The sequence below is a fragment of the Carex rostrata genome, chromosome 22, assembly GCF_964058835.1.
Source record: "Carex rostrata chromosome 22, lpCarRost1.2, whole genome shotgun sequence".
NCBI lineage: Eukaryota > Viridiplantae > Streptophyta > Magnoliopsida > Poales > Cyperaceae > Carex > Carex rostrata.
In genome coordinates, this window is record NC_135939.1 from 6,325,436 (window position 1) to 6,349,105 (window position 23,670).

The following is a 23,670-nucleotide window of genomic DNA, read 5'->3' on the forward strand; positions in this document are numbered from 1 at the left end:
AAACGAGTAAACTTTTCATCCGAACAGTAAATTCTACATCTCGAATCGGGGGGAGGGAGGGGAGGATAGATTTTGCTAAAAATCAACACGACGCCCCCTCTCTCCTTCTCTCCAAACAGTAATCATTCCCCTCCGCTCCCTCTCCGTTTCCCCTCTTGTAGAGTAGGTTAATGTCATGGACAACCCGTCGTTGTGCGGATTTTCTCTTCCTTCCCTTAGAACCCTCTCTGAAACACGCCCTAAATTTTCATAAAATTTCAAAATTCAGGAAATGTTTGCCCATGGCCATTATTGGGTCTGCCCCTCGCGTATTTGAAACATAACACAAATATCTTCTGAGTTTTGAAATTTTAATAATATTTTGTCTAAAAACTAAGTGCATTATTTCTTTTTTTCTAAGTATGAGATGGATGGTTCGGATCCGAAATAATGTATCCATAAATTTCTTAACGCATATGTTCATAACAAATTGTGAATGCAAGATACCATCGTTTAGAAATGCATTCATATAGTTTTGGATGAATGTGTTGGATGTACTTTCAGGGGTGGATCTACTTTAGCACAAAGGGGGCAACCGCCCCCCCTGGATTTTGAGTTTTAGTAGTGATCTACTGGTACCAATCGACTTTGTTTCTCCCTGAAAATTTTTTTGCTCCTCTCTAGATGTTTGATTTGTAATTCGGGTTAAATTTAGTATTAAAATCACAATAAATTTCTTGAATTATGATTGGTAATTAAAATTATAAGTTAAAGCATCAGAAATTATAAGCTAGAGCATTGGAAAATATAAGTCATAGCATTGTTTTTTTTTATTGAGTACCTAATTAGTTAATGAGTTTAAATTCAATAAGTTATTTAAATTCAATTCAATAATTTTTTGCTCTCCCTGACGAAAATTCTGAGTCCGTCCCTGTTCACTCTATAATTTTGTACTTGTAAAATATTTTCTATACTCTAAACATGTGTTCAGTCATAATAATTATTGCACACATGTATCAAAAATTAATGAAAACATTCAAATTTTGTTACTTGAATTTTTATCAGAATAACCAAACTAGTCCTTGAACTTTCATTTGTATCAACTTGATTCTTCAACTTAAAAAAAAAAAAAAACTAAATTAGTCCTTTCATCAATTTTTTTATTATAGACTAATTTATTTTAGACGTGAACTTTGATCTAATTTTTACATTGATAAAATATCATGATAGTTTCTTCTTCTTTTTTTTCTTTTTTTTTTGCCTCTACTAAAATATCCCTGTCATTGAGATTCATTCAACGCACATTATAATTGCTTTCAAGTTTTCATTGATTATACAGACAATGTTATACGCACCTAACATACTGTGCCATCTGCTACGTGTCCGTACCGTGTCCCATTTGTGCAACATCTTATTTAAATATCAATCACATGCAGTTAGTCTACGTGGTTAGTCTCCTGTATCGGTTGGTAAGCTGATTATATATATATATTTAATGGCACCCCTTTTTTTCGTTAACTTATCGGATATTGATAAGAATAATGATTTTTTTTCGTTATCTTATCATTTTAGTATAAGATAATTTTTAAAAATAAAATTATATATATATATATATATAGAGTTAGGCTGAGGTGCTATGGATAGCATAGAGGCCTCTATGCTACGGCTCAATATTCGAGTTTTCAAAATTCAAACAGTCGATCCGAACCGTTAATCTTATTCTCCATATTAATATCTGCTTGGAGACCAAATTTTACATTTTTCTGAATTTTTTTACTATTTATTAAGCCACTTTGAAAATCGCTAATCCAACGGTTTTACTGTTTTGTGCAGCCACCGTTGGATCAACAATTTTGTAAAATACTTAATAAATAGTAAAAAAATTCAGAAAAATGTAAAATTTGGTCTCCAAGCAGATATTAATATGGAGAATAAGATGAACGGTTCGGATCGACCGTTTGGATTTTGAAAACTCGAATATTGAGCTGTAGCATAGAGGTCTCTATGCTATCCATAGCACCCCAGCCTAACTCTATATATATATATATATATTTGTAGGAAGATGATACATGCATGATACAATAAAATTTTGTATTTCGTTAAATTTTCATAATACAAATTAGATGTGTTTATTATTATTTTTTTATTTTTTTTATTTTCAAAAATATTTTATCGAAAGCACAACTCGAAATGTCAATAGTACTTTTTATCTGTTTACCTGACCCGTATCGTATTCAAAAAGATAGGAAAATATAAAAAAAAAATTGTTATCATAATGTATGAAAATGACTCCACTCAATCCGTATCGTACCGGTTAGCACTCCTATTCACAGTTAATGTATTTTATATTGCCATCCTTTTAGACTTGTTTGGCAAACAACAACGAAAGGAGAAAACAGAGAACTGTGATGAAATTATTACTGAACGACGGAACTATAATACAATTCAATGAAATGGTGAAAAGATGAAATTTAAATACAGATTTAATCGATTGAAGCATCCACATTTGCCAGCTCATTTTCCAACCAACCAACAATCTGTAATTCTTTCAAACTTGAATATAACATTGAATATAGAATTAATGGTAAGGTCTTCTCTTGCCTAAATTTATTCCACAAACATAATAATCTCTACCGGTCTCCTTATAAATTTACCTTGATTGTTGTTTTAATTTCCACATTATTACACAATAAATAGTGTGGAAATTTACATAGTGGGCCTCGCTCCATTTAGGAGCGGCAAAATAGTTTGTAGCTCGTGATTCGACTGTGACTTGTATTTGACCCGCTCGCTAACAGCTTATTTGTTACTAAACAATGCTGTTAACGAGCTAGCTCATCACTAACTCAGTCTAGAATTAACGAGTTTAAGTTGAGACCTAGCTCGGTCCCCAGTTTACGAGCTAGCTAGCCCGGCTAGGCATCAATTTGTGAATTTGTATGAATTTGTGTGCATTTTATATTGTCTAACTCGGTCCAAAAAATTCATACAGTTTATTTTCTTCTTAAAACAAGATCTAATGAGTTAGTTCAGTCCAACTCGTGACAATTTCAAACTGAAATTTCAACACGTATCTCTAAAGTCAGTTCGCTCATGACTCGAACAAACCAGCTCGTGACGAGTTCAAACTGGAACTACCTTGTTGTCACCTCTAGCTCCACTAATATACATAGTGAATTGTCAATGCACAGTTCACAGCAGTTAATGCAAATAATAGCAATTAAGAGAGCTAGAGAGAAGGGACTAAATGCCCCAAGGACAGGCTAGAGGGGATGGAATGTGGATGCTTAATAATTGAATTGAATTGAATTGGTAAGGCACATGGGGTGTTGTGAGAAGTGACCAAGGCGCTTCAGTCCCACACACACACCCCTCTTTAATTAACTATAGTAATATAACTAGGACCTTGAAAACTACTTTCTTATGATGACAAATCCACATCACAACTGGAGCACCTACATGATTAACAATTAACATCCTGGCGGAGCCGGCTCTATCACGGAACATCACGGTTACGGCACGGAACGGTACGACACATGTGTCAGTTACGTGTCATGACTCGCACGTTCTGTGCTATGACCATCTTTTGAAACTTTGACACGTCACGGCCCGTCACGTGAAAAATCTAGTTATGGCATGGAACGGCATGTAGTCACGCGAGTCACGTGTAATTAAGACCATTAGATATTGATTAAATGGTGAATCTTGAATAAACTAACTTAAATTCTGATTAAATGATCACGCGAGGCACGTTTGGGCACGGTGTGACTTACGTGGCGTGACCATTTGCGTGCCATGACCACCCCTTAATATTTTAGTCACGGCATGTTACAAGATCAAAGTTATAGCATGTTAGTCATAGAACGGCACGTTTTTTCCACTTTGCCCAATAACCCATTTTATCCGTTATGAGGAGGGTTCAAATGCTTCAATTATATCTCAACATTTTTATTTGAAATTCAAACAAAAGATCTGAACCAACTAACATGATATCTATGTTAAAATGTGCTTAAAGATCAAATTTTATACTTTTTTTACTATTTTTTAATATAGGTACAAAATCACTATTTTTTAGAAAATTGTGGACCATCTAAAAACAATGATTTCGTATCTATCTTAAAAGATAGTTAAAAAAAATTAAAAAAAATATAAATTTGGTCTCCAATTATATTTTAACATGGATATCATGTTGAGCGGTTCGAATAGTTTGTTTGAATTTTGAAATTAAAAATAAAAATGTTGGTACAATTGAGGCATGGAGTAATGGAGCATTTGAGCCCTCCTCATCCTTTATTCATTGCAAATTTATTATTGTGCTGAATTGTTACAAAATTGAATTGTGAGGAAAACCTATTGGACACTTGCAAGAATGAAGTCAGATTAAAAATCTTGTTTTATTAATATTTTTATCAAATTGCCCATAGCTAGGCTGCACATTAATTAGGATGTTAGAGATGATGCATTTAGGTAGCAAAATACAAAGTCTTGTGACAAGCATGCTATAGAAATTAGAAAGCAGTGCGCCGCTCTCCCAAATTCCTGTTTGTCGTGCTTAATACCCAGGCGGCCAGGCTGCTTATTTACGAGGCTATGTACCTCCAGTTTAGTTTTGTTTATAAGAAAATTTTGGTCTGGGACGGGGACCCCTGATAAAATTTCATTACTGTGTTTTCCAGTCCGTGAAAATAAAAAAAATACCCCTGAATAATCCAAACTTATGATTTTTTTCTAACAAGAAAAATCATTCATGGATTCACCTTCTGTTATATTATGTGACTGATAGACTAACTCTACTGTCAGTATTTTTTTTAAGTAGAAATATAGAGGTCTAGTCTTCAGATTCTATTAATCAGGATTTCCAGTAAAGTAAGAGATAACAATTCATTATCAAAGCTGATTATTTTAAAAAACTGACAATCCAACCGATTTATTTACCGGTCCGACTACTAAATCGTTGACCTAGAACTTTATCGGGTTGATATTCTGTCCGATTATGATAACATTGATCAAGACACAAGATGTGTCTAAGTTTTTAAAATTATCATTTTTTAAATTTAAATGGTCAATGGATTCATTAGTTCTCTCAAATTATGCAATATATATATATATAGGTTGGCTATTCTACTTCCATAAGCATATGAAAGAATATGTTTATAACTCGTTTTTGTATTTTCAATGTTCAAATGATTGATCTGAAGTGTTCAACATGTTCTCTATGTTAATATGTGCTTGGGGACCAAATTTTACATTTTTTTTGAATTTTTTTACTATTTTTTTCAGAATTTTTCAAAACAGGGTTTTTCATATTTTTTTTTTTATTATTATTTTTTATGACTGTTTTGAAAAATTCTGAAAAAAATAGTAAAGAAATTTCAAAAAAAATATATATAATTTGGTTTCTAAGCACATATTAACATGAAGAACATGTTGAGCACTTCAGATTAACCATTTGAACATTGGAAATGCAAAAACGAATTATAAGCATATGCCCACATATACTTGTAAAAGTAGAATAGCCAAATTTTAATATCTCCACCTCTATAAAAAAAAAAAAAAAAAAAAAAAAACTATGAGTGCTTACCAAACATTATCAAAGGTGGTTCGCATATCTTTATTTTTCATACCTTATTATCTTGAGATATTTAAAATGATGTGAAATTTTGACCTCACTATGACGGATACTAATAAAACCACGAACAATAAATGCTTAAAATTGTTCACATCACTTGATACTTGCCAAACTAATTTTAAAATATACTTTTGTTATTATTATTTTTCAGAAAAAAATTAAAATCAATATGCATTTTGTTCAAAATAATTATAAAATTATGCTCAACTCTAAAAATTTGCCCCCATCGCTTTTTGTTTTTGCCTCTGGATATGGATCAACTCAAATCATATCTTGATTTTTTTTTTGAGATAAAAAAAATAAAAATTTAGCCTACTAATTTTCATTTAATTATCTATAAAAGACATTTTATACAGGTTTCAAATCCATAACATATCACATGAAGGGTGTTGTTTTCTGTCACTGGACCATTTATTAGCCAAAATTTTTATTTCTACCATATTCACAAAAAAAAAAAAAAATCAAAACACTACCGTTTAGTCAGAATTCAAAATTCACTCATGCCGACCGCAAAATAGTTTAGTAGTCCTAAAGACTGGACCATAAAATAAGGTATGATATGTTGTTCAAAATAATTATAAAAATATGCTCTCAAATCATAGTATGATATGTTATTATTTGTGTTAGATTTTTTTGTTGTTATAATGATTTAAAAGTAGACCATAAAAATAAAGGTACTAAACCCCTCGTAAATTATTATTTCAAGTTGAGATTCCTGTCCTCACTTTATTTTCCTTCAAAAAATGATTTTACAGTAGTACCAGTGTAATTTCAAAAGAACTTCTAAATATCAATCATGTCTGTTGTTCTTTATTTTTTTTATAAAAGTACGTTAGGTTTCTGTTACTTGTATCTAAATATTTAATATTCGTTAAGATTTTAACTGTGAATAAAAAAATAAGTTTATTTCAGAAATTTTTGTACGGATTTTTAAAGCGAATGTAATCACAATGTATACTCTTTTTTTTTTTTTTGAGACAGTTAATATAGTTCTAAGGACAAGGGCGGACCCACGTGGTCCTAGGGGCAACTACTTCTCAGCAATAAATTAAAAAAGAAGAAACAATCTGAGTCAATCATTTAATCAGGATAAAATTTATAAATAGTTTCTTAATAAAAAACTCTACTGCATAGTATCTAAATAAGAAACTCTCCTACATCTCTGAAACTAAATTAGAAACTGCCACATCAAATTAGAAACTCTAATAATACCAGGGATGTAGATGCTCTTAAAACGTACAAGTTAAAAGTATTATTTTTTATAGAGTACTTAATTAGTTAATGAATTTAAACTCAATTAGCTATTTAAATCCAATTCAATATATATTTTTTTACCCCAAAATCCTGGTGCGCACCTGTCTGAGTATGTATTAGCAAACATGTTGAATAATTCCACACCACACCGAGCAAACATGAATGAAAGCCACATGAAATCAAGATCCCATTACCTTTTACTAATTTATTGATTTCGAGCGAGAGAACAGTTGTTTCTTCCCCACTTGATATCAATTATCATCTACCGTTACCTCTCCCTCTCCTAATTTACCGAGAATAAAAATGTTTTATTGGCATTGACTTCCCCTGTACTTGTGTTGTTAGTGAAAACTAAAGAGGGGTCTATAGCATTTGGATTTGGGTTGGAGGGAACCTTTTGTGGTGGGGTTGCTAGCAGCATGCTGTATGCGTATGATCTCCTTTTTAGAAAGAAGTAGAGAGAGAAAGTTTGTGTGTATCGTATATTCGTATGTGTGCCTTAATGCAGTAGGAGAGAAAGACCGAGAGAGAGACACAAGTTTTATTTCACAAGAAACCTGTGATGATAATGTGTGTTTTCCAGGGCATGTAAACCTTTATTACGAGAGAGACAGAGAGAGAGAGAGAGAGAGAGAGTTGTGATTTTGTATCTCACAAATTTGAGCCACCTTTAACAAATTTTAGCAGAGGGGAGAGCCGGGAGGGGTGGTGGTGATTTTGGAAAGATCTGATAGAAATTAGGAGAAGATGTCGGCCAAGTTTTTACATGCATTTGCTGACGAGAAACCCGATTTGAGCCGGCAAATCGGGTGCATGACCGGCATTTTTCAAATGTTTGATCGGCAGTATCTCCTGACAAACGGGCGGCGGCTTCCTGCACCGAAGCAGACCCCATCAGGTACACCTCCTTTCAGTTTTTTAACTTTTTACTGGCTCCAAGTATGTATTAGAAGGATTTAGGGCAATGTAGCTTGCTAGCCAAAAATTTTGGGGTGGTTTTGTGGTTCCCCAGATCTCTAAGCTGTGAAGATGTGATTCCTAAATCATGAAATAGGCCCTCTATTCTAATTACAGTTTCAATTTATCTCACCGTAGTTACTTTTGTCGCATTTTTGTGAGTTATCATTCCATTTATTAACACTGTGCTTGCTTGTTCTTTTCTGTGTTTCTACAAGAGATGGGAAAGTGGGTTGCTTAATTTTGTTTTACAATCCTTTGTTGCTCTTTTTCAACATTATTACATTTTATAATGTATCTTAATATATTAAGTGAAGATGACATTGCAATTGACCTGAAACTCCGGGTGCATTTTATTCCTCTTTTGGTTGTTTAGGAAAAGTCAACTTCACTTGATTCCATTTTGTTGATTATTTTGTAATGTAATCAAAATAATCTACATCGTCTTCAAAATATTCAACCATAATTGAGTAATTGAGAACAGAACTAATATCTACGCAATGTTCATGTTATTATTTAGGTACTGTTCTTTCAAACACTTCAAGTGTAAGTGCAGAGCGTGTCATATGCTCTCCACAGATTTTACATGTAAGTTAACTCCTTAAGTTTGTCAAATTTGATTTCAATTATGTCTTCATACCTCTGAACTTGAGATGGCATTTCTTCCTTAAAATTACACATTTTCAATCATTTTGTAAAACATTTCACATTGGTTTAATATGTTTTGTATTGCCTAATTTTGTAGGAGAAAAACTTGAGCAAGAGTTGGAAAGAGACCCAAAGAGCCTCTTTAGAATCTTCTAACTCTCAGTCCTCTTCCTCTTCTTCATTCTCATCTCTCGATTGCAACCATTCAATAAATCATGATCTTCCCCCACTCGACCGAATCCTATTTCCTGAAATGCCCCTGAAAAACTCACCAAAGCTTAAAATCCCTGATCATGACACATCGATTGATATCAGAGATGTCGTGAAGGATTCTATCAATAGAGAAACCCGTGGTGGTTTATCTGTTAAAAGCTCCACCAAAGAAGGAAGAGCGCATAAAAATTACTACAGAGACTCACCAAGGCCTATGCACTTGCCGAAAAAAGGCACAGGGAGTGAGCTTGACGAATCACTCGGAGGTTTGGTCAAGTTTAAGGAGGCTTCTAAGGGACCTACACTAGAACTCAACCAACCGCCTAGATTATCATTTGATGCAAGAGATGTGTTTTCTCGGTCTTTAACTAGAGATGCGCCTCGACTTTCTTATGATGGAAGAGAAGTGGCCGCGACTCAGTCACGAGAGAATAATGATAATAATCCAAGGCTTTCTTTGGATAGCAAGGATGCCTCCCTTTTGGACTCTAACTCAGATTCAAATTCCAATTCAAACTCGAATTCAATTACAAAAGGAGAGAAAATTGGTATTGTTGCCAAGCTCATGGGCTTGGAAGCCATGCCCAAATCAAGATTTGTAGATCAAGAGGCGGTTGAACCTCTTAAAGATGGTAAAATTTCAACTTCAAAAAATCATTGTTGCGATGAGAAAATGCCAAAGATCCCCAAAATACAAGAGAAAAGAAGAACGAGAGGTTCTGATTTAGGCATGAGGCCTGTGTCAAGTTCTAGAATTCCCATTGAATCGGCTCCATGGAAACAACCAGAAAGGATTTGCCTTCCTCAGAAAACGAGCTACCGGAAACGAGAAAACCAAGTGTCTGAACAGCAAGTGTCTGTGTATAGTGAAATAGAGAAGAAACTGAAGGATTTGGAATTTGAGCAATCAAATAGGGATTTAAGGGCTCTTAAACAGATTATAGACTCTATGCATGCAAAGGGGATCTTAGAGGCTGAAAAAAGTGCCACTATTTCAAACTCTAATTTGCGAGGTGAACAACTTCTGAAATCAAACAAGGAGAGTGCTTCCACAACAGATTTCAAGTCACCTATTGTAATCATGAAACCCACAAAATCAGTTCTTGGTACGGTGGAAGATATTCCACTTGCTCCAGCCTTGTCGCAAGTAAGAACGAGTGATGATGGGAACAAAAAGAAGACACCCATTTATAATCATAATTTCAAGGAACAACCCAGTAAAGCAAGCCCTAGGGTTTCACCGAGTAAAAGACCAGAAAATAGAAGAACTGAAGAGAATTTTAAACAAAAACCCAGTTCAAATTCAAGCTCGACCAGCCCAAGATTGCAACAGAAAAAGCTAGACATGGAAAAGAGGTTAAAACCACCAATCCCAAATTCAAATTCCACCAAGAGCTCAAAACAGCATGCAAGAAGAAACTATATGGATTCCACCTCACCGAGAAATAGATCAAGCCGAAAACCAGCTCAAACAGAGAAAAATGATGAGATGTTGAGTGATGTCAGCACAGGTCACAATGGCGATGAGATTTCACTGAGGTCAGATAGTACTATTAGCATGGCATCGTCTAAGGTCGATGTTGATGTGACAAGCACAGATAAATCAGAAGATGTGAAGAACATCTCTTCGTCTCAAAGAGAATATCAGAACACAAAAGCGAAGGTATGGGGGCAGTTTGTTTGTGATTTTCCCTTATAGTATTGACCAGAACTTTAGATTGAGGTTTTCAACTGAAAGTACTCTTTGTACCAAAGTAGATCGAATACGCTTTTTGTTAACTTTTCATGTGGCCTCTGTTATATTTGAGGTTTTTTAGTGAATTGTCATTGTTATCTGTGTAGTGCCAATAATTAAATGAGGCCAGTCTTTTTCTGAAACTATTGAAATTCCATGACATAAAAAACTACTCTTTTTTTATCAGAGTCCACTGGATAATTCAAGTGTGGAGATAACTGGGTGTGAACTCACATCTACAACTCTAGAGCATCCAAGCCCGGTATCGGTTTTAGACAGCTCATTATACCATGAAGACGTGTCACCTCCTTCAATCAGGTCTCCGACCTTATCAAGAGGTAAAATATCTATAACCTTCATCATGAATTTGGTTTTATAGCTTTCAGGTCCCACACGAATTGAGTATGGAAATTCAGCAATCTTGATTGTTCATATCAATCAGGTCAGTACCAGCATAGTATAATAATACTATAATTGGTACCTGTCTACATTGGATGAGGTAAGGTGTGAAAAGTAGCATATCTGATGTACCTATCAAACTAGTTCAGTTGTTCCATAACAAACAAAAGAATTATATCAAGAGAGAGATATTGACAGGTTGTTATTATTATATTTTGACAATAAACAATGGTTAAGATTCATGGGGCATGTGATATGTCTAGTGCAACTGAAAACGAACCATTTAATTTTTGTTGGCACTTAATGGGACCCAAATTTAGTTGGTAGGTGGTACCAGATTCCTTAGCTGTAAGCAAGCCAACCAATTCATTATTTACACAGTTCAGGTGCCTTATTGAAGAATAGTCTACTATTTTGTAACGTACTTGTTAAGGTGCAATGAACACATCAGCAGTCTTATGGGAAAATATAAAAAATTTAGAAATCAAAGGTAGCTGTCAACAAAATAGCCCCATATATTGTAAAATAGTTGATATAGACAAGATTGTGGAAAAAACTACTTTAACCATTTATAGAATTGATTAAGCTGAACATAAAGCAAAAAGGCTATGAATTTATGGAAAGTGTGTTCTGTAATGAGAGGTGCTTACTGCCAGAGAGTGGATCACAGGCTTCTTTGTTTCACTTCTTGTGTAACAATCTGTGTTGCACTTTCAATGTAATATTTTCAAATTACTGTAGATTAAAATATAATTAGAATTAGATTGGCATAGATATTAATAGGTTGAAATATATCTACATACTAAGATACTTAGAACTAACATGTAATTAGTACTAAGTTTGGTAGGTTAAAATGTAAAAATTAATAGATTAACAAAAAGAGTAGGGTTCAAATACCTCCTGTCTTTCATGTTGTGCCTCGCATCCTTATATTTGTTTTGAAAGTCCAAACAGTCAATCCAAACCGCTTAAAGTGATCTCCATATTAAAATGTGCTTGGAGACCAAATTTTATATTTTTTGCAAATATTTTATTATTTTTTAGATAGGTACAAAATCACTATTTTTGAATGGTCCAGAATCTTCTGAAAAACAGTGATTTTGTACCTATCTAAAATAGTAAAATATTTGCAAAAAATATAAAATTTGGTCTCCAAGCACATTTTAATATGGAAATCATTTTGAGCAGTTTGGATCGACTAATTGGACTTTAAAAACAAAGATAAGAACGTGACACACAATTGAGGCATTTGAACCCTGCTCTAACATTCGAGTTTTCAAAATCCTAACGGTCGATCTAAACCATTCAACATGATCTCCATATGAATATGTACTTGCAAACCAAATTTTACATTTTTAAGAATTTTTTTACTATTTGTTTAGATAGGTAGAAAATCACTTGATCTAAAAAATTCTGCACCATTCAGATATTTGATTTTCTACCTATCTAAAAAAATAGTAAAAAAAATTCTAAAAATGTAAAATTTGGTTTGCAAGTACATATTCATATGGAGGTCATGTTGAACGGTTTAGATCGACCGTTAGGATTTTGACAACTCAAATATTGAGCCGTTGCATAGAGGCCCTCTATGCAACCCATAGCACCGTAGCCTTACTCGACAAATAATATAGTATACAGAAAAGAACAAATGTGGTATGAGTGAAAATATTTGGACCACAAAACATGTAGTCATCATTGTTGGACTTTTTTGTGTGTGTGTGTGTGTGTGGGGGGGGGGGGGGGGTTGGGGGTTGAGGCGCAACAGCTTGTAACCGTGTAATGTAAGAATTTAAAAGATATTTTATCACAGAAGACAGTGAGCTCTAGGCAAGTAGCTGTTGGAGAGCCTTGTCATTCCCTTCATTATTATTAAAACAAATTCGATATGCAAAAGTAAGGAACTAGCTTAAGTAGAAAATATTTTTTTGTATATGTAATCTTTTGCTAAATTTTGCTTCATAAATAAATGTTCAGAGAAGAGGTCTCAGACTATTGAAAACCAGAATCCAACTGAATCGCCAGAAAAGAAACCTCCAGCAAATTCGAAGAAAATGGAAAATATCCAAAATCTTTTACAGAAGCTCAAGCAACTAAGCTTATCAGAGGAAACCAACACTGACACAGCAGGACCTGCCACAGATTACATTGCGCTTTTATGTGAAACACCTGATCCAGACCACCGGTATGTGTCTGAGATACTCCTCGCATCGGGTCTGTTAATGAAAGATTCGCTGGAAGTCCAGTTGCATGCATCTGGTAATCCAATAAACCCGGATTTATTCTTGGTACTTGAGCAAAGGAAGTCAGGTTGGGTTGTGAAACCTGAAGGCCGGATCAAATCTGACCCTCAGAAAACACATAGGAAACTAATGTTTGACCTGGTTAATGAATTGTTGTTACAAAAATTGGATTTCAAGACCATGGTAATGAAGAGTATCAATAGGCAGGTGTCATTTGGTGGTCAGAAATTGTTGAGAGAGATTTGTGCAGAGATCGAGGAGTTGAAGAGGGAGAAAGGGAGCTCTGAGGATGAGAGCAATGTGCTATCAGGTAAGGACATGATGAAGAGGTCTGACGGGTGGGCACACTTTGGCAGAGAGGCGTCTGGTATTGTATTGGACATAGAGAGGTCTATATTTAAAGAGCTTATTGACGATGTTGTAACAGGGGAGGTCATGCATGGACCGAAAGCCAGGGCTAACAGAAGAAGGAAACAGCTTTTTTTTAAGTAAATCTGTAATAGAAAAAAAAGCTGATCTAAAACATTTACTAAGTTGATCTTTTTTTCTTTTCTTTTTTCTTTTGGGATTTTTCTTGAAATATAGTTAGCAAAGATGCAAAAGTTTGAATCTGGAATAAGAGATTGATCGTAATGTTTAATGATCCTATTTAAGGGTTTTTTTTATTTTTTATTTATTTTTGTATGGCCTGTTTCAAAATCTATGCTTTCTTTTGTTGTATTGCGTATCGAACTTTCGGATATACTAATTTATGTTTGGTGGGTTAACCTGCTTTAAGAAAACAGAGAAAAAATGGCAATGATTTTTATCATCTAGCTAGGAGTTTTCCATGATTGGTTATCACTGTATTGAATGAGAAATGGAACAATGACTGTCAACCTTTAAGGGCTAAGGCTGTTTTCAAGTGTTGCTGTAAGAGTGTAGAAATTATTGATGGAGAAAAAGTTGAATTAGTGTCCTCTTTTTCAAAAATAATTCTCTCTGTTTTTTTTGTAAGAACAAACAGATTAATAAAAAAGATTATTTACATGGTCCTAAGAATAATTCTCTTCTACCTCTCTTTCTAAAGGTTTTTTTTGAAAGAAAAATAAAGGTCTAAGCCTTCAAGTTCTATTAATAGAACACCAGGAGTGTCATTATTTTACAAAAGATTGCCAAGCAATAAAAGAAATTTTTTAATTAAAACTTAAACATAAAACATAGAAATCTAAAACCTAACCATAAACATAAAACATAAAAGGTGAAAGGGGAGAGCAACTGAATCATTTTTAACAGAGACCGAGAAAACCCCTCAATTTATTAATTCTTGCATCTCTATCTTTGAACCGTGTGATTAATCCATCAGAAATCAACTTCGGTATTCTGCATTGATTTCTCTTGCCATCATTCTTGGATCTTTGCTACATATATTTAAATTATTAAATTATTTATATTTAAATTCATGAATATCTAAGTTGTCTTTAATTTTCTTTTTCTTGTTTTTTTTTAATTCTTCTACAACTCCTTCAATAAAAGCACAAGCATATATGATCTTCAAGTAATTATTATTAAATAATGAGCAAATAAAGATGAGAGTTTCAATACGTCATGTCTTTTATACCTCATATTTAATATCTTCATTTTCAAAGTTCAAACATTTAGAACAGCTCAGCATGATATCTATACTAAAATAAGCCTAGGGATGAAATTTTCTAATTTTTGAAACTTTTTACTATTTCTTAAGATAAGTACAAAATAACTATTTCTGGACCGTTCAAAAATAATGATTTTGTATCTATTTGAGAGAATAGTAAAAAAAAAATTCAAAAATATAAAATTTGGTCACCTAACATATTTTAATATGAATGTCATGTTGAACGGTTCGGATTAATAGTTTAGATTTTGAAAATGAAGATATAAAATATGAAACATGATAAGGTATGAAAAACACAAAAGTATTGGAACCCTACTCATAAAAAGTAGCATATACATGTCATTAATTAATTAAGGATGGATCGTATAAAAATCAACGATCTTTGGATTTTTTTTTAAATGAAACTTAGCTATATTAATTATGTGTTTGATTATGTTTTATGATGAAATTTGATTATGCAATAATAAACCAGAAGTAAATAAGAATAATAATAATAATAATAATAATAACAACAAAATTAACTAACAATAAGTAAACATAATATAGAAAGATGAAAGGGAAAAAAAAAATCAAAGTATAGAATATATATATATATTTTTTTTGTTTAATGGTGTAGGGTCGAAACGCTATATTATTTTGTACTAGGGTCGAAAAACTGAATTATTCAGCGTTTTGCTTCATACAAACGCGATTTCATATCACCTAAAATCATGTCAAATTTTGAGTTTAGATTCAGACCATCTGAGCTGCTTTGGAACGAATATTTGAGGATCTCCATACATTCTACTACGAGTCAGATGGGTCCGGATCTCCTAAAGTAACCAAAGTTTTGAGTTTAGACGTGTCCGGTGTCTATTCAGGGATAGTGCAGAATGCCAGTGTTATTTGAAGTGTCCGGATCTTTTAAGATTCGTGTTAGAGCATCTTGGACTATTCGGGGATAGTGCAGTAGGCCAGCATTATTTGAAGGGTCCAGATCTTTTAAGATTTGTGTTAGAACATCTTAGACGGTCAATCAAAACTCAAAATTTGAGTTACTTCAGATGATTCTGACTCCACAAAAGCTGAATAATTCACTATTTGTGGTAATGAAATAGTTTCGTTGGTTCAAGTTTAGTTTCCTTTTATTAGCGCTGTGAATAAAAAAAGATAAACAAATTATATCATCAATATACTGGGCCTGGCCCAGTAGGCCAGCATTCCAGTCACCAATTTTCGTATAACCGAAGCCCAACTGCGAGACTTGATTGGACCCAGCCCAATACACTATAACAAGTATAAAAGCTCTCAAACGATCATCTTCTCTTTCTTCTCCCCTAGCCCAAACCCTAATACCACCTTCCAGCGCCGTCGCCACAGCTCCAACGAAAATGGTGTCTGGATCGGGTATCTGCGCGCGGAGGATCGTGGTCGATGGGCGGCAACACATGCTCGGCCGCCTCGCTGCCATCATCGCCAAGGAGCTCTTGAACGGACAGCGCGTTGTGGTGGTAAGGTGCGAGGAGATCTGCATGTCAGGTGGTCTCGTTCGCCAAAAGATGAAGTACTTGAGGTTTCTTCGTAAGAGGATGAACACCAAGCCTTCTCATGGTCCCATCCATTTCCGAGCCCCTTCTAAGATCCTCTGGCGCACCATTCGTGGGTATGTGTTTCGAAATTTGCAAAGATTTAGTCTATTACCTTACCTTGCTGGATTTGTTGCTAGATTTCTTAATGTTATAATTAATGTTATAACGGTATTATACGAACAATCCATAAAAAAATGCCTATGGTTTTTTTATAAGTGAAGTAATAGTGAGCTCCTTTTAAATGAGATTACTGTGATAGCATAACTGAATTATGCTAATTTAGTACTCTCGGATCATTTACAGGGAAGAAGACTGTAAAATATTACAAGTGATTGGTTTGAAAAAGCAAACCCTTTTCCATTTTGGAGACCACTTATATATATATTTATATAATTTTTCTGTATTTCAGAATAGCTTTGCAAAGTTTTGCCATATATAAATTATGCTTCCAATGTAGAAGTCCGGATGATAATTAGGAGCATAAACTGAAACTTCCTCTTAGAGCAGATATTGATATAATAGTTCCTTCAAATAATATATTTTGTAATTGGTAAATTCCCTGTTTCAGTAAAGAGATGTTATTGAATTTCTTATGTGATTATATGTAGAATGATTCCACACAAGACAAAGAGGGGAGCAGCTGCTCTTGCGAATTTGAAGGTTTATGAAGGAGTGCCTCCTCCATACGATAAGATGAAGCGCAGGGTTATCCCTGACGCAATCAAGTATCTCCCTCTCTTCCTCTCTTCAGATATACACAAAGACAAACAACCTTGTTTGGATGTAATGCAGTGTATAATTGATATTGATGTATATGTTTGCTTGTTATGTGCAGGGCTTTGAGGTTGCAACCTGGTCACAGATATTGTCTTTTGGGTGGTCTCTCTAAGGAGGTCGGTTGGAACCACCACGACACCATTAAGGTACTTTTAATTCTTAAAAATATTATTTGTAACATGTTGCTTCCTATCATAGGCACATGATGTTTAACTTGATTGGACTCTTCTACATAATAGAATAATTCATATTATACTAAAATCATATTGAAAAGATAGAATTTTGATTTGTTGCATATACATCTGAGCAAAAGCATTGTATTTTTTCTGTTTGTGTTTTCCAGTTTGCGGTCTTTTAAATATGGTTGACGGTCTGTATGTGTTTTTCCTGTACCATCTTTGAGGTGTCAGATTATGATGCTAAAGTTTGAATTTTAATGCTGTTGTGAAATTGAAGTTCCCAATGTGAAGTTGCATTGTTGTATTTTTCTGTTGTAGAAATTATGCATGTCTTGTCATGTATATGCTTGTATGATTTAGGGGTTAAAATAAATTGATGGTTTGCTAAGTTACCACAAGACTTGTTCATTTTCATTTGGGTTCCAAGTGTAAAATTAACAAATGTAATTGTTGAATAGGAATTGGAGGAGAAGAGAAAGGAGAAATCGAAGGTTGCATATGAAAGAAGGAAGCAATTGACAAAGCTTCGTGTGAAAGCTGAGACGGTGGCTGACGAGAAGCTTGGTTCTCAGTTGGATATTCTCACTCCTCTGAAGTACTGAAAGACTTTTTTTTTTTCAGATTTTGGTCAGATAAATTTTGGAGATTAATCATGCTCTTTCTTAGTCGTTATGCATTAGTTTTTTTCTTTATTCAAGATAATATAGAATTTGCACTTCATGACTGGATTAATTAAATTTATACATTTCTAGCTGAGTTTTATTTTTATTTTTATTTTTTTGTCTGTTGTTGCATGATTTATTTCTTAATCTCTTGTATTAGACACACTACAGGCGTTGGTTGAACAATTTTAGTGTCAGTGTGCTTTGTGATTATACAGGCTTGGTTGAGATCTATTTCTCAATGTCTTGTAATATAGAACTGTGGATTAAGCACAGTGGTGCGAGTTCAGTCTCTCTAAAGTAGAATATAGTTAATAAAAGAAGTATGATATATGTAATATCAATGGTTAGGATTACTTTTCTGAAGTTTGTTACAAAAATAAAAGTACGTATTGAATATAGTTAATAAATGATGAGTTTGAAACAGAGCGACCATTATGAAGTATCGATTATTATCATAATTTTTATTATATTATTATCTGTTTATTTGAAATATTATTAATGTTAAGTCTAGGAGTTACTATTGGAGAATTGTCTAGAGAAAATGTTAAACAAGAAGAGGGAAATATCTAAAAAGAATTATGATACGTCATATATTAAATTAAAATATAAAAAAATTAGAAAAATATATGGAATTTTTTTCTAGTGTATCTAAATTTTAGAATTTTTTTATAAACCATAATTAAGAAAATCATTTTTACTAAACCAGTATAATTACTTTTTTTTTTTAGAAAAATCATAAAGACCGAATAGGCTATTCGTTCTGGAATTTTACTTTTTTTGTGTTATATCCCGAAATTTTAAATTAGATTAATTTGCTAAATTAAAAATTTCGCTCAAATTAAACTTTTATTTAATTAAATGATCATTCAGATTATACCTAATTAAATTAAAATGAAACTAAATATTTCGAGATATAATTGAGTTATGAAATTAATACATATTGAATTAAGATTTAAAACTAAACTATAAGATTTATAAATTAGTTCTAATTTTTCGAAAGGTTCGTAATTTAAAAAGTAGATACGATTCCCGTTAGATTATTGAAAATATGGTTATTTTAAATTAACATGTATTAGTGATTAAATAAACTGAGTTCTAAATTATGAAATGTAAGTATACGAATTATTCATAGGGATCAATTAACTATCCCCCAGTCAATTTCTCTCATTCATCTCCCAGTCAATAACTACTTGTGGGGACCATTAACTAACTTAACTTTATTAATTACTTAGGGGACCACTTAATATTTGATAGATTTTATAACTGACGCGAGCAAATATGGATACCTATGTGCGCAAGTTTTAATATATAATATATCAAGTATTCATACCTACGATACTAAGTATTTCGAAAAAAAAAAACTAGACACATCACACACACATCTTTTACACGTTTTTAGAATTGGGTTTTTTTTTTTCTTCGTTCAATCTTGTCAATATTTTTGACGATCTGTGAGGAAAATTACAAATATAAAATCATGGACGTCTTCTATGTAATTTTCTCTTTCAAATGAGATCCTTGATGACGTACTTTCGGGTTGTCAATCGTGCAAGTATTCATACATCATCATGAATACCTTATCATATAAGTATTCATATCTCGTCGAGCAAATCTTCATTCTCGTAATGCATGTGTATATAATTCATGTATGAAGTGTTTGTACCTAACATATTTTATCAATTTTTTTCATATGACACTGGATGACGTCTGAAAATATTAATATTAAATAGTGCAAGTATAAATAGTTCATATGTTAAGTGTTAGTAACTAACATAATCTATGAAATTTTTATTTTTATTTCCATATGGCACGGGATGATGTATGAAAGTATTAATTTCAAATATTGTAAGTATTCATACCTTGTCATGCAAATGTTAATAGTTTATGTATCAAGTGTTTTACCTAAAATATTTTATCAACAGTTTTTTTTGTTCTTTTGGCATCAGATGACGTTTGAAAGTACTAATATAAAGTATGCAAGTATTCATACCTCCTCATGTAAGTGTAAATAGTTCATATATCAAGTATATGTATCTAAAAAATTATATTTTTTTTCATATGGCACTGGATGATATCTGAAAGTACTAATATAAAGTATTGCAAGTATTTATACATCGTCATACTAGTGTGGATAGTTCATGTATCAAGTGTTTGTATCTAACAAATTCTATCAATTTTTTTCACATGACACTCGATGATGTCTGAAAGTATTAATATCAAATATTGCAAGTATTCATATATTGTCATGCAAGTGTGAATAATTTGTGTATCAAGTGTTTGAAAGTATTAATATCAAGTATTGTAAATATTCATACCTCATAATGTAAGTATTCATACTTATAACTGAAGTATGAATTGTTACGTTGAAAAGTATCTTAATTTAATATTTTTTTACAAATTACTCTATTGGTGCTTGATTGTATTAATACGTAATATGGAAAATATTCACACATGTGTATTTATGTACTAATACTTGCATTGTAGACCATGTTGCATGAATACATGTACGGATATCATATCAGATACGATACAGATACAATACAAATATACAAATATGACGATACGGCAATTTTTAAAAATCTAGAATACAAGTATTTATACAACATCGAGCAAATATTTATACATTTGTAATGTAAGTATTCATACCTAAGGTACATAACATATTTCTAAAATAACCGTAAATTCAAGTTCCTCAAAATTTTAGTTTATGGACTTTACTGTGTCAGGCACGGAATCCAATAAGAGTAGAATTCTTCCATTCGAGCGAGAAATTATGAAGCAAATTTATTAAGCCACTTTAAAAATTGCTGATCCAACGGTGGCTTAACAAAACGGCAAAATCAGCAGCCACCGTTGGATCAACAATTTTCAAATTGGCTTAATAAATAGTAAAAAAATTCAAAAAAATGTAAAATTTGGTCTCCAAGCACATATTAATATGGAGAACTGTTAGTTTGTAATAATCTAGAAGTCAATAATACGATAAATTATCATAAAGCTTTGTTCATGAATTGAATGTTTATTTATATATCATTTTGTTGCCTTGAGTATTATTGAATTTATGGATCATTTCGAGTTCATGACTGAAATTGTGAAACTCCATAATATAGATGATATATACTCTTAAAAGGTCACTGACCAAGGTAATTAGCAGGAACACTAATTACCGCGATAAGGTTAGTATGTGGATTAAAAGATGGTTAAGTTTTACATACCACCTGACACAAGATGTCATTTTAATCACATAGATACATGTTCTAGGAACATGGTATTTGACAGACCCCGAATGAAACATTAAATAGAATTGTGTTCGTGTCATTTATGTTTTCATTCAGTGTCACGTTCTACAGTATGAGGTATTTATCGTTCCCACTGAAAAATATGTCTGTGTGATTGTTATCCACCGCTGTCCGTAAAAAGCAGTCATAACGGTAGCTTTTCCATATGTATAGCTTAGCTGAAGAAGTGATGGTTTACCAAGAATACTATTTGTCCCTCGTATCTCTATACGAGCTACAGCATCACTGGGCCCCTTGGTAGAGTTAGATTATCTGCATGCGGTATAATTACAAGAGTAATTATATTTGATAATCTACTCAAGATCAAGAAAAGATACAGTTAGCAAGGATGACACGCATCTATCTTGAAACTGATCTGATAGTTATGAGACAGAAGAACAGACACAAGTAAATTGTTTACTGGATCGTGATATTGTACAGTACAGCATCATCTGTGTAATTGGATGGTCATGATGTGTTGCCAGATGCCGCTCATGATTATAGAAGTTAAAACAGTTTTAACTCTATTTACCAACATAACACAGATCCTATTGGGTCACACCATATAGGAGTTAATCGGAGAATCTTATTTTGATTGATTATAAATTGGTTATGATCAATAGTAAGATAGTTATAATTAATTATACGTGTTATAATTAAATTATAAATGTTATGTAAAAATAACAAGCAAAAGCATTGGTTAATTTATAAACGTGTGTGACACGTTGTATAAAAGTTAACCGGTTAATTTATAAATGTGCATGACACGTTGTATAAATTACCGAAACAACAACCGCAAGAAAAATATATATAATTGTTCAGAATAATTATACGAATATTATTTGTATTCGGGCCGAGGGCATTCAGGTCTTTTCAGATTCGATCCTATCCGCATGACATGTCATCGATCCTATCCAGATGACACGTCATCGATCTTATCCACATGACATGTCATCCTTATCCATTCAATGGCATATCTTGTAAATAGGCATATGTTGAGGGGTATTTCAGTCTTTTGCGAGCCTCCTCAAAAGCCTATAAATAGAGGGGTGCATGTAGAGAGAAAAATGACTAATTCACAAGTATCGTTTCGTGCAGAATCAAATCGGTATTTTCTCTCTTTCTCGGTTTCTCTCTTAAATAGTGTTTCGGTTGAGAAAAGAAAGTTATACGTAGTTGACGTATAATCTTGCGGGTTGTTGTGAAGTATATTTACGGGATCGATGAATAGTGTTTTACCGAATTTCGCGGTATGTTAGTTTTGCATATTGATGAAACTGAGCAACCGAAAATTCGTGTTTATGGGTTTTCGTCTTTTTCCCCCTGAATAGTGTTTTTGCATAATTCCGCGATTTACAGTATTTCTGGCAGAAGAAATAAACCGCTCTCCGGTTAGTCCTGGTGGATAACCGATAAAGGTATCACACGTGTGATACTCCGAGTCGATTCCTTCCTTGGTGAGGCTCTACTCGCTCGGTCTGCATTCCAATTGTGATTTGGAAACAAGGTATAAATATGCTATATTAATCTATTTAATTGGTAAGTAAATTAAAGTTTTAGAAATCAATCATGGAGTAGATCTGTAAAAAGGATTAAATTGGGTTTTGATGCCAAAGGAATACTGAAGGTGGACCGCCTTGGAAAGTTTCCTGACATACCCTGTTTAATCCTGAGCTTAAGTTGGCTGTAGAAATTTTTGTTCTACGGTCATTCCGCAGCTTAAGCCTAAACGGGTTTTGGTTACAGCACCGTAAACCCCAACAAGAACAAGATGAACGGTTCAAATCGACTTTTTGGATTTTGAAATTTTAAATTTGGACCGTATGCATATCGGCCCATATGCTACCGAATGCATATTAGTCTCTCTCTCTCTCTCTATATATATATATATATATAGAGGTTGGCTACTATATATATATATCGGCCCATATGCTACCGAATGCATATCCCCACATATGCTTATAACTCATTTTTGCGTTTCCAATGTCCAAACGACCGATCCGAACCGTTAGATGTTTAATCCATATTGAAATGTGCTTGGAGACCAAATTTTACATTTTCTGGAATTTGTTTACTATTCATTAAGCATTTTTGAAAATTGCTGTTTTGCTGTGAACAGTAAAAAACAGTAAAAATTTCTGGACCATCAGATCAGCGATTTTCAAAGTGGCTTAATAAATAGCAAAAATATTCAGAAAAATGTAAAATTTGGTCTCCAAGCACATATTAATATGGAGAACAAGATGAACGGTTCGGATCGACCATTTGGACATTGGAAACGTAAAAATGAGTTATAAGCATATGTGGGGATATGCTTATATAAGCATAGTAGCCACGCACTATATATATATATATTATAAAAATATTTATTTATATATTCACAGGTATCCGATTCGTATCCATCTAATATCTGATTTGTATCTATATCTAAAAAATAAAAAAAGATACGGATATGGCTTTACCACTATCCGATCCGTGTGCACCCTTATGCGATTTTACAAATAAATAAAATTAAA

The 23,670-nt window shown here is 33.0% G+C and overlaps 2 protein-coding genes across 2 annotated transcripts; both read left to right on the forward strand.

Annotated features, from left to right (window-relative positions):
* Positions 1–7,361: 7,361 nt before the first annotated feature.
* Positions 7,362–13,723, forward strand: LOC144574131 (protein LONGIFOLIA 1-like). Its single transcript, XM_078323996.1, has 5 exons — positions 7,362–7,760; positions 8,340–8,407; positions 8,565–10,343; positions 10,603–10,753; positions 12,789–13,723. Exons 1-5 carry the CDS (start codon positions 7,610–7,612, stop codon positions 13,544–13,546), a joined length of 2,907 nt encoding a protein of 968 aa, XP_078180122.1. The 5' UTR covers positions 7,362–7,609; the 3' UTR covers positions 13,547–13,723.
* Positions 13,724–15,965: 2,242 nt separating this feature from the next.
* Positions 15,966–17,974, forward strand: LOC144574057 (large ribosomal subunit protein uL13y). Its single transcript, XM_078323888.1, has 4 exons — positions 15,966–16,329; positions 16,864–16,980; positions 17,091–17,178; positions 17,670–17,974. Exons 1-4 carry the CDS (start codon positions 16,058–16,060, stop codon positions 17,811–17,813), a joined length of 621 nt encoding a protein of 206 aa, XP_078180014.1. The 5' UTR covers positions 15,966–16,057; the 3' UTR covers positions 17,814–17,974.
* Positions 17,975–23,670: the final 5,696 nt, after the last annotated feature.